General features: G+C 51.1%; 1 protein-coding gene across 3 annotated transcripts in view; it reads left to right on the top strand.

Annotated features, from left to right (window-relative positions):
• FAM110B (family with sequence similarity 110 member B) overlaps positions 1-12,730 on the top strand; it is a 66,711-nt gene extending 53,981 nt beyond the window's left edge. For 2 of the 3 annotated variants that reach the window (XM_049633387.1, XM_049633386.1), the window contains one exon: positions 9,789-12,730. In XM_049633387.1, coding sequence (XP_049489344.1) covers positions 10,119-11,231 — 1,113 coding nt within the window. In that variant the 5' untranslated portion in view covers positions 9,789-10,118 and the 3' untranslated portion in view covers positions 11,232-12,730. Of the gene's footprint in view, positions 1-6,199; positions 6,647-9,788 lie in introns of those variants that run through there. The other variant, XR_007458516.1, reaches the window with a different exon arrangement.
• Positions 12,731-13,703: the final 973 nt, after the last annotated feature.

Genomic DNA, 13,703 nt, shown 5'->3' with positions numbered 1-13,703 from the left:
GACCCACGTTAATTAGCAAGACTTCTAAAGCCTGTGATTTGAGCACACTAGTCTTTAAAAGAGGACAGTGGTCCCTTGAACTTGACGTTCATTTAGAATTTGGCCTCCCGTAAAACCACATAAAACTCTAGGAGAGGATAAAAAGTGGCTGCGAGTGGGATCGTTTTATGTTTGTTTGGATAAGGCAAGCAGTCCTATTGGATTTTCATTAGGAATCCTAGTGGCCCTGTTTTTTAATTACTTGTAGTTATTGTCATTAAGCGAGCCATTGTATTGCCAAATGATTTTGGGGGCCCAGCTACATGCAGCCTTGATTTCTGTAATCTCAGGTGAAAGGCAGGGCTCCCCCACAGTGGAACAAGTTGCTGGGCCTCTCTTAGCAGCATTTTCTTCGCCTTTGGCCAAGGAAGAACGTTGGACCAGAAATGTGATTTTTGTCCCCCTCTGATTCTGTTTTCATTCTAATTGTCTTAAATAGGAGAATGGCATTTTAAAGGGAACCCATAACATTTTAAAATAACGGATTGACTTCAAAATGAAAACGAAGCATTTTCTAAATGACCTTGGAGAATGACATTAAAGAATCCATCATGGATTGAGATTTGACCTGCTCTTTTTCTCCTCCCAATTTTAGGTTTGATTTCATTTTTAATAATGGCTCTATTATTTACTCTAGCCTGGTTCACTCACATAACTGTTTGCTTTGAAATTTGAAACCACATATTTTCTCTGTAACTCAAATAAAAATGGGGTCATGCGAATGACCTTTTAGACAGAAACTGCATAGTCAATCCACTTTGACAGAAATAGCACACACACACACACACACACACACACACACACTATGGCTTGAGAGCAATGGAATCATTTTAAGACAAAAGATCATTCAGTTCCCGTAAAGCTCGAGATCTGATGACGGCGATTATCAGTGCCAAGTTGCGGACACTGGGGACGAAATTTAATAACCGCTCACATTTACTGAACAAACGTGGTGCTGAGTTCCATGCTGAGCGCGTTTATATACCTCACGGAGTTCCCACATCCGCCCTATGGAGTGTAGCAGTCATTACGCGTAAGAGAGGAAACTGAGGCACACTCAGCTTGAGTAATTTCCCAGGGTTGCAGACCTTTAGGTGTGGTTGACCTTGACCCTGGACCTGGGCTCTGAACTGAGGAGTGGCAGAGAGTGAACAGGGGAACAGAAAACCTGAGGGATACTGTGTGGATGGAGCCCTTTTGTTTTCTGGCCTGGATTCAGGAGGGATAAACAGGAAGTGAGTATGCGCTTTTCTCTGTGCCTGAAGAATTCAGCCTGCTGAGTTCTCCTTTCCGTCCCTGGGATGAAATCTCAGATGGCACCCATAGCCTCTTCAGTGGGTCTTAAATAATTGAAAGTTCTCAGATCAGTTTCAGGAACGAAAGAGCCCAGTCCATCGTTCTGTCTCAACCCAAACTCCAGCCTTTCATCCGGTTTAAATTAGCTTCTCCCTCTTCCAGCTCAGGCCTGTGTTGGCTCAGGAGAGAAGGGGGGGGGGGGGGTGAGGATTTACTGTGGAGGAGGGGACGTAATAAACATCGTGGGTTTTCCTCTCCTTTCTTGTTCCAGCTTCTTTCCCTCTCATGAGCAGGCGTCCCTTCTGACCTGAGTAGGTCCCGTGAGGCTGTGTGAATGTGCAGGCCAGGCAGAGTGCTAAGGGGAGGATCGCAAGGTTCCTGCCCTGGGCTCTGACACCTGTCATCTGGTGTGGTCCCCTGGGGACGGGGGATTTCAGAGCTGCCTTTCTTTGGGAGCTTTGGGGCTCCCTGGGGGCAGCCGCACCCCTCCTACCGCTAGGGGGTGCTCACGGCCTTCCACTCAGCGCAGGGCTGGGGGCTTCCTTTCGGGGGTGAATCTTTGGGGGCAATTCTGTTTACCATCACCCCAGAGCACCTTTTCCCAAATACCTAGGTGCACCTAGGAAACCCCCACTCTTGTACTCATGGAAACACGGCTTCATCTCACTGTCTGAGACGAAGGCAGACAGACAGAGCCACTGTCCTCCATCATAGCTCCGAGCAGAGAGCCTGAGACTGCCCTCCATACTGCTTTCCTGCGGCAGAGTTGTCTCCCATAGCCGTCTTTGTGTGCCCCCTGGGCTTCATGAGGAAACACTGGGCATAGCAAGTGGCACCCACCCCCCTCCACTCTTCCCTCCAGCCTTGCTCAGCTCACAGCGCCACCTGGGGGATATTTCCATAACACAGGGCCTCCCCGGTTGTCCCAGTAATTTTCACACCTTGATCAAAATGCAGGCACAAGTTGTGTGCTGCCCCACCAGTGCACCTGGCACATAGGAGAGCCAGTGAGACAGTTCCTCTTCGTCCATATCTATAAAGTCATAAGAAGCTAACGGCGGGGGCGGGGCGCCTGGGTGGCTCAGTCAGTTGAGTGTCCGACTTCCGCTCAGGTCATGATCTCACTGTCGGTGAGTTCGAGCCCCGCATCGGGCTCTGTGCTGATGGCCCAGAGCCTGGAGCCTGCTTCGGATTCTGGGTCTCCCTCTCTCTGTGCCCCTCCTCTGTTCATGCCCCGTCTCTCTCACTCTCAAAAATGAATAAATGTTTAAAAAAAAAAAAAAAAGCTAAGAGTTGGCCTGTCCATCATCTCTGCACCCATTCCAACATCTTTTTCTATCCCGCGGTTGTAGAGAATGGATGTGCCGGAAGAAACAGGGCTGAAAGGGGGTGCCGCAAAAGGGGGGGTAACGGTTTATGCCACCTGTGGAAGACTAAAACAAAGGAATGGAAACCTAGGGCAGGGGTTTGTTATTAAATCATCTGTGAAGACCTACTCTGTAGCCAACCGAAAAAATAAGCCGAAAAAGGACTAGGATACTGGAATCAAAAGTCAAAATGTTATTGGGAAAAGTCCCCGGTTGCCAAGAACATACGAAGGGATAGTGTGGTTGGAAGAGGATTCTTTCACCAACAGCCTGGAGTTGATGTTGATGGCAACACTGAGGCCAAAAAAGAGAAGATTCAGCCGTCAGAATTATAGGCGAGAGGGATTCACCGGGCGATGAGACAGAACGAGGCACGTCATTCAGTAATTGAAAAAGTACAGGTCCAGAAAGGGCAGTGGTTTTGACTTAATGCTTCCAGATGGTGGGCCCCCTGATTTCTTAGTTTCTGTGCAATTTGTAGCGTGCAAATGCAGTCTTTTTTTCAAACCTGCTTTTGTGACTTCCCCAGTTACTTTTCCACTCTTGATATTCTCCTTTGCTTTTGCACTTTTTGCAAGTTATTCTCCCAGCATGAAAGAAAGGAATAAAAATGAGCATGCGCTAGGACGGGAACACGTTGAGAACATGGCATGTTAATTAAAATGGACGCATTAACGTCTTCCAAATGGAATGGCGTTGCTCCCTTGAACCCACAGAACTGAGCGTTATTTGTGAATGCATTTTGCTTCGGTAAAATAATTTTCTGTGAGAACCACAATATCGTTAACCGTGTGTGATGGGTATTAAGGACGTGACAAACGTTGTGAGACGCTGCTGGTTAGGAGACATCTGAGGCAGAGGGGAGGACAGGTGTGAATGCACACAGCTGGTTTGGAGGGACAGACTGCCATAGTTCGGTTTGGCTCAGGCCTGGGGTGCAGAGGAGGGAGGGACGGAAGAGAGAGTGTGTACCTCCCCACAAACCACTTCTCGGCAGTCAAACTGGGAGCCAGAATCGTCCTCAACACGCCCCCCTCACCCTCCACACCCAGCGCGTCTCCAAGTTCAGCCCAATGTACCTCTTCCAACGTCTCTCGAAATTGTCCACACTTCTCTCCATCCCCAGAGACACCCTCCGCATAACGGTTATGTGAATGAAAAGTGTCTGTGCCCTTATCTAACCTTCTCGGGTCCTGTAAAGAGGTGGGTACTATTATTGTCCCCATTTTGGAGACGGGGAACCTGAGGCCCAGGAAGATGCCGTAACCTGCCCACGGCGGCTCAGCCATTGCAGGGCTGAGCCAGGATCCAGACCCAGAGGCAGCTACTCCGAGCCCAGCCACCTTCTCCCTCCCCCGGACGGTTCTGACTCTTCTGTTGTGAGTGCATTTCTCTTAACGTTTGTAAAGAATTCAAAGGCTAACACTGTCATGTGAAACTGTGCATTTTTGCCGCACCGACAAGGATGTCTGTCTGTCCTTAAGTGGGAAAAACCGAGACTGTAGTTGCAAGAGTGACCCTCCTACCAGGTTGGGGTTTGATGCCTAAAGGCAGTAGCACAAATACTGTTACCACAACAAACAAAAAAATCAGAAAGCAGCATGGCCCAGGTTGATACGTACTGTCAGTGTTCTGTGCTCTGACTTGGTGGGAAATCAGAAGATCGGTTCTTCAAGAATTCTTACTTACCTCGAAGGTAAACCGCTTCTTTTGTTGTCCACCTCCAGGAATGTTTGAACTGAAGGCATTTCCAAGCTCGCCAAATTCAACACATTCAGTTTTCATAGAGAAGGTCACGTTTGGTGACCGCAAGTGGAATTCAGCTCCCACCTGACGGCAACATTTCCTACCTTTTCTCCGTAGTAACGCGCGTGGGAAATGGCCAGTCTTCACCTATTTAAGGAATGTCTATGGGTGAATCCGGGACTGTGTTGAATCCCAAGGTCCTGGCTCTAACTCCCTTGCTTTCTTCCTACGTGCCCCAAAGACCCCAGACTTGAATTCACTTGAGAGACAAGAAAGCTTGGCTTGTTTTCCTCTGCGTCCGAGGCACTTGGGTTCTAACCTGATGCTCTCGAGTGCAGCGGTGGGCTTCCTCTCGCCCCTCAAAGGTGCACCAGCTTCCTAGGCCTCGCCTGGGATCTGTGAGCGGCACAGGATCTAGGTCCCCCCCCCACCCCAGATCTACTTCAGGAGTGGGCGTTTGCAGGGCATCCCCTGGGGTGCACAGGCACGTAACAGCTTGAGAAACACTGCTTCAAGTGGGTGAGAGTCACCGTTTGCGCCTGTGGCCTCCAGCCCTCCCCACCCAGAGCGGGACCCCCGCAGATAACGTGACCCCTCTAGCCCCCCTGCTCCACGGTGGGGGGTAGGAACTGGCAGGGCCCCGCTCCTGTCACCCGAGGCCAGATTGCTGTGGAGTTCACGTGCACCCTGATACGGTGGACCGTTTTGTGTCTCACCTCTGCCAAGCTTTGTTCTCCGGTTCATTTTTTACTTCCGTGAAATGTTCAAATGGTTATTAAACAGGGGAGAATGTAGCCAAATGGTGAGCGGAAGTGTCTCTCTGCCTCGGGCTTATGTTCCCTCTTAGTAGCCGTAAGTCAGGGATCAGGCCGGACTGTATAATTACCTTTGTTGATGAAATTCTAGGCGGCGGAGCTCTGATCTTCCTTTCCTAGAATAAGGTAAAGAAATAGAAGCCCCTCTTGGCCGGTGCCTGGCCGCACCCGAGGGACCTGTCCAGGGGTCAGAGGGGCGTCATCTGCTCCCCGAGCAGAGATCGTGGTTGTCACACATCCGTGATCTCGAGATGCGGCCCCGGGGTTCCAGGCACGGCATCTACCGTTTGACCGATCTCAGCCAGCACCGTGTCAACGTTGAAAAGGAAAAGAAGAGGGGCGCCTGGGTGGCGCAGTCGGTTAAGCGTCCGACTTCAGCCAGGTCACGATCTCATGGTCCGTGAGTTCGAGCCCCGCGTCAGGCTCTGGGCCGATGGCTCGGAGCCTGGAGCCTGTTTCTGATTCTGTGTCTCCCTCTCTAGACTCTGTCCCTCCCCCGTTCATGCTCTGTCTCTCTCTGTCCCAAAAATCAATAAACGTTGAAAAAAAAAAAATTAAAAAAAAAAAAAAAAAAAAAAAAGAAAAGGAAAAGAAGAGAAGTTAGGGATTATGGGAGCATTAAAAGAAGGAGCACCTATGCCGCCTTCATTAGGTCTGAAGTAGCTGTAGTTTGTTGGCCAAAACAGATCCTGTAGCACCCACCCTGTTTCTTCCAGGAAGATGCTTTTCCTTTTCCTCTCCAAAGAGTCCGGATTAAAACGTGTAGGCTCAGAACCTGGTCATTTGTAAATATCAGGGTGTTGAAAGTTATTAGGGAGATTGGGGGTGCCAGAGAAAAGGGAGACGGAAGGGGTGGAAAGAACAAGGAAATGCAGTGCAAACTGCTTCCAGTCACGACCTTTCTAACATAATCTTTTCACACCGGTTTTGTTCTAGTGCGTGCTTCCGAAGGTTAGATGGCGTGGAACAGATGGGAGTGCCTGCGGGAGCCATCCTGAGTGTCTGCCTCTGTTTACCCATTGCCTCGCCTTTTTTTCCACGAAGAAAGCAAACTGTGAAAGCAAGACAGGGAGCTTTCTGAGGCGGGTGCCCGGGTATTTAAATAAACTGGTGTCTGCCAGTCTTGTGAGCCGAAAGTAATGATTTTTGTTCCGTGTTCTCAACGACACCAAAGCCCGCCTTAACAGACAGGGCCATGCGGTACGGTCAGGTCAGTAGCGGTGGAGGTTGGGGCTTCTGGTCTTAGCAGGATAGGGTTAGAAGGGGAGACAGTCGAGCAGGCCAGCATGGGCTCTAATGCCAGTTCACATTACGTGATAAGGACAACTCATCATGCGGAGAATATTGTCCTAAGAACGGTAAATACAGGAACCACAATGCAGTCCTGAGCCAATATTCCCATATGCCATTTTGAAATTGGAAATAGCTCGCTCCTTCTTGGCTGCTCAGAACCACATGACTTGGAGGGAGGAGGGAACCACATGACTTAGAGGGATAGGAGGTGCTTGGGTGAGATTCCCAAGATCTTGGGAATCTCACCCAAGCACCTCCTATCTCAGATGAGGAGACGAGGCCCCAGCAGAAGAGGCTCCAGGAGCTCTGTCTCCTGCAACCCACTGGACGATCCTCTCCCCTCGGCTCACCTTGCCAGAGGTTGGCTTTGGTCCCTGAGCACAGAGCTGGTGGGTGCCAATCTCAGTCCTGTCCTTCACTGTGTCCCCAGATGTACCGCCCCTGTCCCCTCTGTGGACACGGTTGGAAACTCCAGAGGTAACTAATCAGAGGAGACGATACACATGCTGGGAAGAAACGTGGCCTGTCCCGGGGGCAGCCTGCTGTCGCGCACTCCGTCTGTGATCCGGTGGGTTGCCTCTGACCCCAGGCTCTCCTGCCTGTTCTGGCCCTGAGCCCCTCTGTGAAGGGAGCCCCAGTTCATCTTCCCAGGAAGGTGGGCCCAGGATGGTGGATGACCAAACGCAGAAGGCTCCGCAGAGAAATAGTCGCTCCCTTCTGGCATTTCGCTCAAAATGTGTTCAAAGAAACAATGTCACTGAATCCATGAGAGGGGGGAGGAGGCGGTGACATTTTAAACTACATAGCGCACAATTAAAGGAAGTTATTGTGTAGGAATTGCCTTGGGGCTTCTCAACTCTCGCATAGGAAAATATTTTTATTAGAACAAATCCTTTTGCAGATTCCCAAAATCGTCTCTTAACAAAACACGGCAATGGGTGTATTTGGAGATTGAGCTTGTAAAAGATGATGAGAGAGGAATCTCAGGCTTCCCTCCCCCCCCCCACCTCCATGCTTGTTATTAATGGACCCTTCATTTTCTTAACGTGAGAGCAGATGATTTTATACGTACGCCACTTTATTTTGTAAATTAGTTATTTGATGTTAGTGAATACATTACCCTTAATATTGCTTATTATAACCAAAGATGCTGAAAAGGGCTGTAACCAGTTACCCTGGGATGCTGACGTATTCATAAATGTTCTCTGTCAGCAGTAACAGGCAGAGAGACTTGTTCATAGAAAAATGCTACATGGGACACCTGGGTGGCTCAGTCGGTTAAGCGCTGGACTTTGGCTCAGGTCATGATCTCACAGTTCCTGGGTTGGAGCCCCTGATCTCACAGTTCGTGGGTCCGAGCCCCGCCTCAGGCTCTGTGCTGATGGCTCAGCGCCTGGACCCTGCTTCCGATTCCATGTCTCCCTTTCTCTCTGCCCCACCCCCGCTTGTGCTCTCTCTCTCTCTCCCCCTCTCAAAAATAAATAAACATAAAATTTTAGGGGGCGCCTGGGTGGCTCAGTGGGTTGTGCCTCCGACTTCAGCTCAGGTCATGATCTCATGGTTCGTGAGTTCAAGCCTCATGTCCAGGATCTGTGCGGACAGCTCAGAGCCTGGAGCCCGCTTCGGATTCTGTGTCTCCCTCTCTCTCTGGCCCTCCCCTGCTCACACTCTGTTTCTCTCTGTCTTTCAAAAATGAGTAAATGTTAGGGGTGCCTGGGTGGCTCAGTCAGTTGAGCGTCTGACTTCCGCTCAGGTCATGATATCACGGTTCATGAGTTCAAGCCCCGCATCAGGCTCTGTGCTGACAGCTCAGAGCCTGGAGCCTGCTTCGGATTCTGTCTCCCTCTCTCTCTGCCCCTCCCCTGCTTGAACTGTCTCTGTCTCTCTCTCAAATATAAACATTAAGAAAAATTTTTTTAGGGGCACCTGGGTGGCTCAGGTGGTTAAGGGCCCAACTTCGGCTCAGGTCATGATCTCACAGTTCACGAATTCGAGCCCCGTGTCGGGCTTTGTGCTGAGAGCTCAAGGCCTGGAGCCTGCTTCAGGTTATGTGTCTCCCTCTCTCTCTGCCCCTCCCCTGCTCGCACTCTGTCTCTCTCTCTCTCTCTCTCAAAAATAAATAAACATTTTTTTTTTTTTTTGAAAAATGCTACATATATCGTTCACTAAGTAGAGAGACAGCAGATAGATTGATACTGGGAGTATTGATAAATGTTTCGTTGTGGTGGTTTTGGTTGAGGGCCGGGGTGGTCAGATTGTTCAGAAAGCCACAAATAATAATAAATCTGTGAATTCTTGCACCAGTTTTCTATAGCACAGACATGCTTAGGTATGATTGACGTCTTCACATGTTCTTAGTTCTTAGTTCTCTAGGGGATTGGGGAAAACACATACCACAGAGAAACCCTTGATTTCTGCTCATGAAGTGTGAAACATTATGGAGCATTTATAATCAAATTAGTTAACTTGGTTAATCCGGAGGTCTTTCTAGTTTTCTTTTTTAATTAAAAAAAATAAAATAAAATAAGCTTGCTTTATTTAACAGGAGGAGCTCCATACCGTAGACTTGGCTTTCGGGAGAAAGTGCTTTCAAATATATGGGTTGTCCAAAGTAAGATAACTGAAACCTGCTTTTAAAAAACTTGTTTCCATCTCTGCTGCCAATCCCGTGGCTCGCCCCGTTATCTTCAGCTTTTGAAGAGTGAAGGAAGCGCTCGTTTCAGACGTTACTGAGCGGTCGGTAGGAAGAAACCCCGAAGTGTTTTGCGCCGGCCGCCCGCCCGCCGGAGGGAAGGAGACGGCACTCCCCGACTCCCCGACGCGGTCGCCGGCGCGGATGCGGGAGCCTCGCAACGCCGCGCGGTGCAGGGCCCCGGGGACCCGGCCCTGGCCAAGCCCGCATTTCCACACCCACCCAGGATTTCCTGGGTTTGGTGCGAGGGACGCCCGCCGGGCGTGATCGGGGGGCGGATCGCGGCCACGGGGAGGCAGCCGCGAGAGCCCACACGCGTGGGAGAGCGCGGCCCCCGTGCGCGCGCGCCCCGAGCCCCCGCGTCCGACTGAGGGCGCCCGGGGCGCGCGCTCCGGGCCCCGGGGCCCCGCCGCCCAGGCGCGGCCGGTGGGGGTGGGAGGGGGGGGCGGCGGGGGCGGGGGCGCCGCGGGCTTTCTCTGTTGCTACAGCCGTGATGTCACTCGCCCGTCCTAACCCGCGGTTGGTTGTTGTGTGTTTCAGCTCTGCCTGCAGTCGAACACAAAGACCTGGAGGAGACTCCCACGTCGTTCGGGGAGAAGAAAGGAGGCGGCCGGGCGCAGCAGAGGAACTCGTGGCTCGTGGCCTTCCGGAGAGGGGGGGCGAGCGGATCGGAGGCGGGGGGCGCGGGGGGCGGTCGGCGAGCCGTGAGATGAGGCGCCGCCGCCGCTGCTGCTGCCGCTGCTGCTGACGACACCCAGACCCCAGGCTCCGTGCGCCGCCCTGCGTGCTTCATGTACATGTGTCTGCCCCGCGCACCCGGAGGCGCCCAGACGAGAATCCAACACGGCTGCCGGGGAGAGGCCACCCACCATGCCCACGGAGACGCTCCCGACAGGTAGCATGGTGAAGCCGGTCAGCCCCGCGGGCACCTTCACCTCGGCCGTGCCCCTGCGCATCCTCAACAAAGGCCCCGACTACTTCCGCAGGCAGGCCGAGCCCAACCCCAAGAGACTCAGCGCCGTGGAGAGGCTGGAGGCCGACAAGGCCAAGTACGTCAAGAGCCAGGAGGTCATCAACGCCAAGCAGGAGCCCGTGAAGCCGGCCGTGCTGGCCAAGCCGCCCGTGTGCCCCGCCGCCAAGCGCGCCCTGGGCAGCCCGACGCTCCGCGTGTTCGGCGGCCACGCCAAGACCGAGAGCGGCGTGCAGAGGGAGACCCTGAAGCTCGAGATCCTGAAGAACATCATCAACAGCTCGGAGGGCTCCAGCTCGGGCTCGGGGCACAAGCACAGCGCCCGGAACTGGCCGCCCCACCGGCCGGACTCCGCCGACCTGCAGCGGCACTCGTTCGCCGAGTCCCTGAAGGTGTACCCCACGCAGGGCCGCGGCAGCCCGCAGGAGGGCGGCTCCCACGGGGGCCGGCGGCTGCTGGAGCCGGCGGCCGAGTCCTTCCTCCACGTCTCGCACAGCTCCTCGGACATCCGCAGGGTGACCAGCGCGAAGCCCTTGAAAGCGATCCCCTGCAGCAGCTCCGCGCCCCCCCTGCCTCCCAAGCCCAAGGTCGCGGCCGCGGCCACTGCGAAGTCCCCCGAGGCCGACGCGGTGGAACCGGCCTGCGGCGTCAGCCGGAGGCCCTCGCTCCAGCGGTCCAAGTCGGACTTGAGCGACCGGTATTTCCGGGTGGACGCGGACGTGGAGAGGTTCTTCAACTACTGCGGACTGGACCCCGAGGAGCTGGAGAACCTCGGCATGGAAAACTTTGCCCGGGCCAACTCCGACATCATATCCCTCAACTTCCGCAGCGCAAGCATGATCAGCTCAGACTGCGAACAGTCTCAGGACAGTAACAGTGACCTTAGGAATGACGACAGTGCCAATGACCGGGTGCCATACGGCATCTCTGCCATTGAAAGAAACGCGAGGATCATCAAGTGGTTGTATAGCATCAAACAAGCCAGAGAGTCACAGAAGGTCTCCCACGTGTAAGACAGAAAGGCCTGCGAAGGAGGGAGGGGTGGGTCTCTGTCTGTGCATCCGCAGTCGTGAAGGGTGTGAGGTCTCCTTGAAGTGTTGTGAGCTTCTCCACTCTCTTTGTGTTGCTTGTTGTGCAATGTTTCCAAGTTGCATGCCTGTCAACATGGGGACCGACCCGGCTTCCACGTCCACCATCGCTGCAGAGCCCGGCTGAACGCACGTCACCTGCCAAGAGTTTGCGGCCAGAATCCAGAATCCAACTAGGGCTTCGATCTTTTGAGCAAAACTGTTTACACGAAAAACGGTAGACAACTTCTTCGATATTTATGTGGTTCTTGTGTTTTTCTATCCCGCGCTATTGTGTCTTAAAAATCTTATCCACTGGCTTTTAAGTTGAGAGGAGAACCGTTTCGAAGTAAAAAGCCAACTTGCCTACACGCGAGACCCAAACAGTGGGGAAGGAAATGGGATCTGCTACCAAACGGATAACAGTGACTGACCTGAGTGAGAGAACCAGGCTGGGTTTTATGAGGAAGAAAAGCGGTGAGCCTGATGTTAAGCGTTCGCGTATTGGAATTCTCCTGCCACTCGTTAAAGTAATGGGGCAACCGTGCTACGTTCTGTGTCCGACTCCGTGTGTAAAATGTTGGTGCTTCTGTGTAATACTGACCCCGAGGAAAGACAATCAGATACAACGAGGGCGATTAAATCTAGGAGTCCGGGGGTTGGGGGTTTTGTTGATGTTCTGATTTGGGTTGATTCCAAAATTCCTACTATTAATCTTTTGACGGGAATGGCCATCCTAAAGCTGATACTAAATGTCTTAAAAAACAAAACAAAACAAAAAGGTTTTTGATCAAGAACTGATTCTGTGCTGATTCTCTTCCCTCTCTCCTCCCCTTCCTGCGTTGTTGTTTTATTTGGGAGAGGGGGGTGGGGCTTGTGCAGGTTTGAGTTCTCTGAAGACATAAACACAAATGGAAATACCAGCCATATCAGTATAGAGCCTCCCATGCAGAAGTGAATACCTTCCGTAGCTGAACCATATCCGAGCAGTGCGATTGTGTTGTCTTGCCTATGTTATTCTCTCAGGCTGTGGACCTTTGTTACAGCTCTAGGAAACTGTAGAGACATGATGCCATGTAGCTTCCCGCCCCCCCCCCCCCCCCCCCCCCCCCCCCCTTGGTCTCTAGTGCTGCCTATCAACTTGTTCCCCGTTTTCCCCAGTAACCTGTCCCGCAGGTGATTAGTTAGCTGTGGACCAGCTGATAGTCGCGGTGCGGTCGCAGAGAGGTAAACGTGTGGCAGTCTGCTTCATTGCTCTGTACTCATGCCCCGAAGTTCTCAGCAGCAGTACCTTAGACTTCATCGGCTAATGGGAAACTTTTTATGGTGTAAATGCTGTAAGACTTTGTACATACTTCAGTTGTTATGAAATCTTTAAGAAACAAAAAAAAGTTACGCTAATAAATAGCTCTGGTGCAGGCACTAATGGTGGTGGTTTCTCTTTGTCCTTTTCTTTGCTCCCTCCTTGAACGTTTAATTTTGGACTGTGGGCCAGAAGCGGATTTTTGGTCGTGTTGAAGACACATTGTTTCATTAAGCTATTTTCACCACATCACAGTTCTTCCGAATGATAGCGCTAGCAATGTGCTTTTGTTAAAATAGCTTCATCCGGCTTCCTAAAATATGCTGCCTCTTCTTTACTTAGTTCACACGTTTGTTATTTTTACCTTTTCTTACACATCAGGATTTTTCACATCTTCTCCAAGACTCCAGTTGTAAATATTTATGAGTTCATACAGCGGAGACATCCCTTTGAATGGTCTTTATTTGTACAAGCCCGACATCATTAACATTACATGTGTCATACACGTGTCCACCCGTTCATTCGTTCCTCTTTCAACAGGTCATTGGACGAGCGGCTCCCTTTTTCAGGCCTCACGGTAGGCACATGACTATCGTGGTCAACAACACAGTCTCTGCCTCAAGGAGCACAGGTTCTCACATTTACTTTCCGAGAAACATCGCTCTTCTTAGTGGACCTACCTTATCTCCTCTTATGAGGACATTGAGTATTCAACTATTTACTGAATCAAGTTATTTGAAAGCAAACACTTCTTCAAAAGTTCCACATGATATGTTAGTGTGAAAGAAAGCATTCTTTGAAAACTTTTCAGAAACAGAAATGATAAGATTCCCAACGACTACTGTTTGTAACACTTTCCTTCTGGAGATCAAATTTGGTTCCTTGACTTTCTGCTGGGTTTGAATTCTTTCTGGTTCTCTGATTAGTTTTCAGTTCAACTAGACTTCTACTTCCCAGAAGAAACATTCTGAAATGCAGCTTGGCGTGAGTGATGACACAGCACATTCAGGATAATAGAATGAAAATAGGTTTCTTTCATTTAGTTCAAAATAAGTTATATATATATATATATATATATAACATATATGATATATGTTAACTATAAATGTTATATA

The sequence above is a fragment of the Panthera uncia genome, chromosome F2 (genome assembly GCF_023721935.1).
Source record: "Panthera uncia isolate 11264 chromosome F2, Puncia_PCG_1.0, whole genome shotgun sequence".
NCBI lineage: Eukaryota > Metazoa > Chordata > Mammalia > Carnivora > Felidae > Panthera > Panthera uncia.
This window is presented reverse-complemented; position numbering and strand designations above follow the sequence as displayed.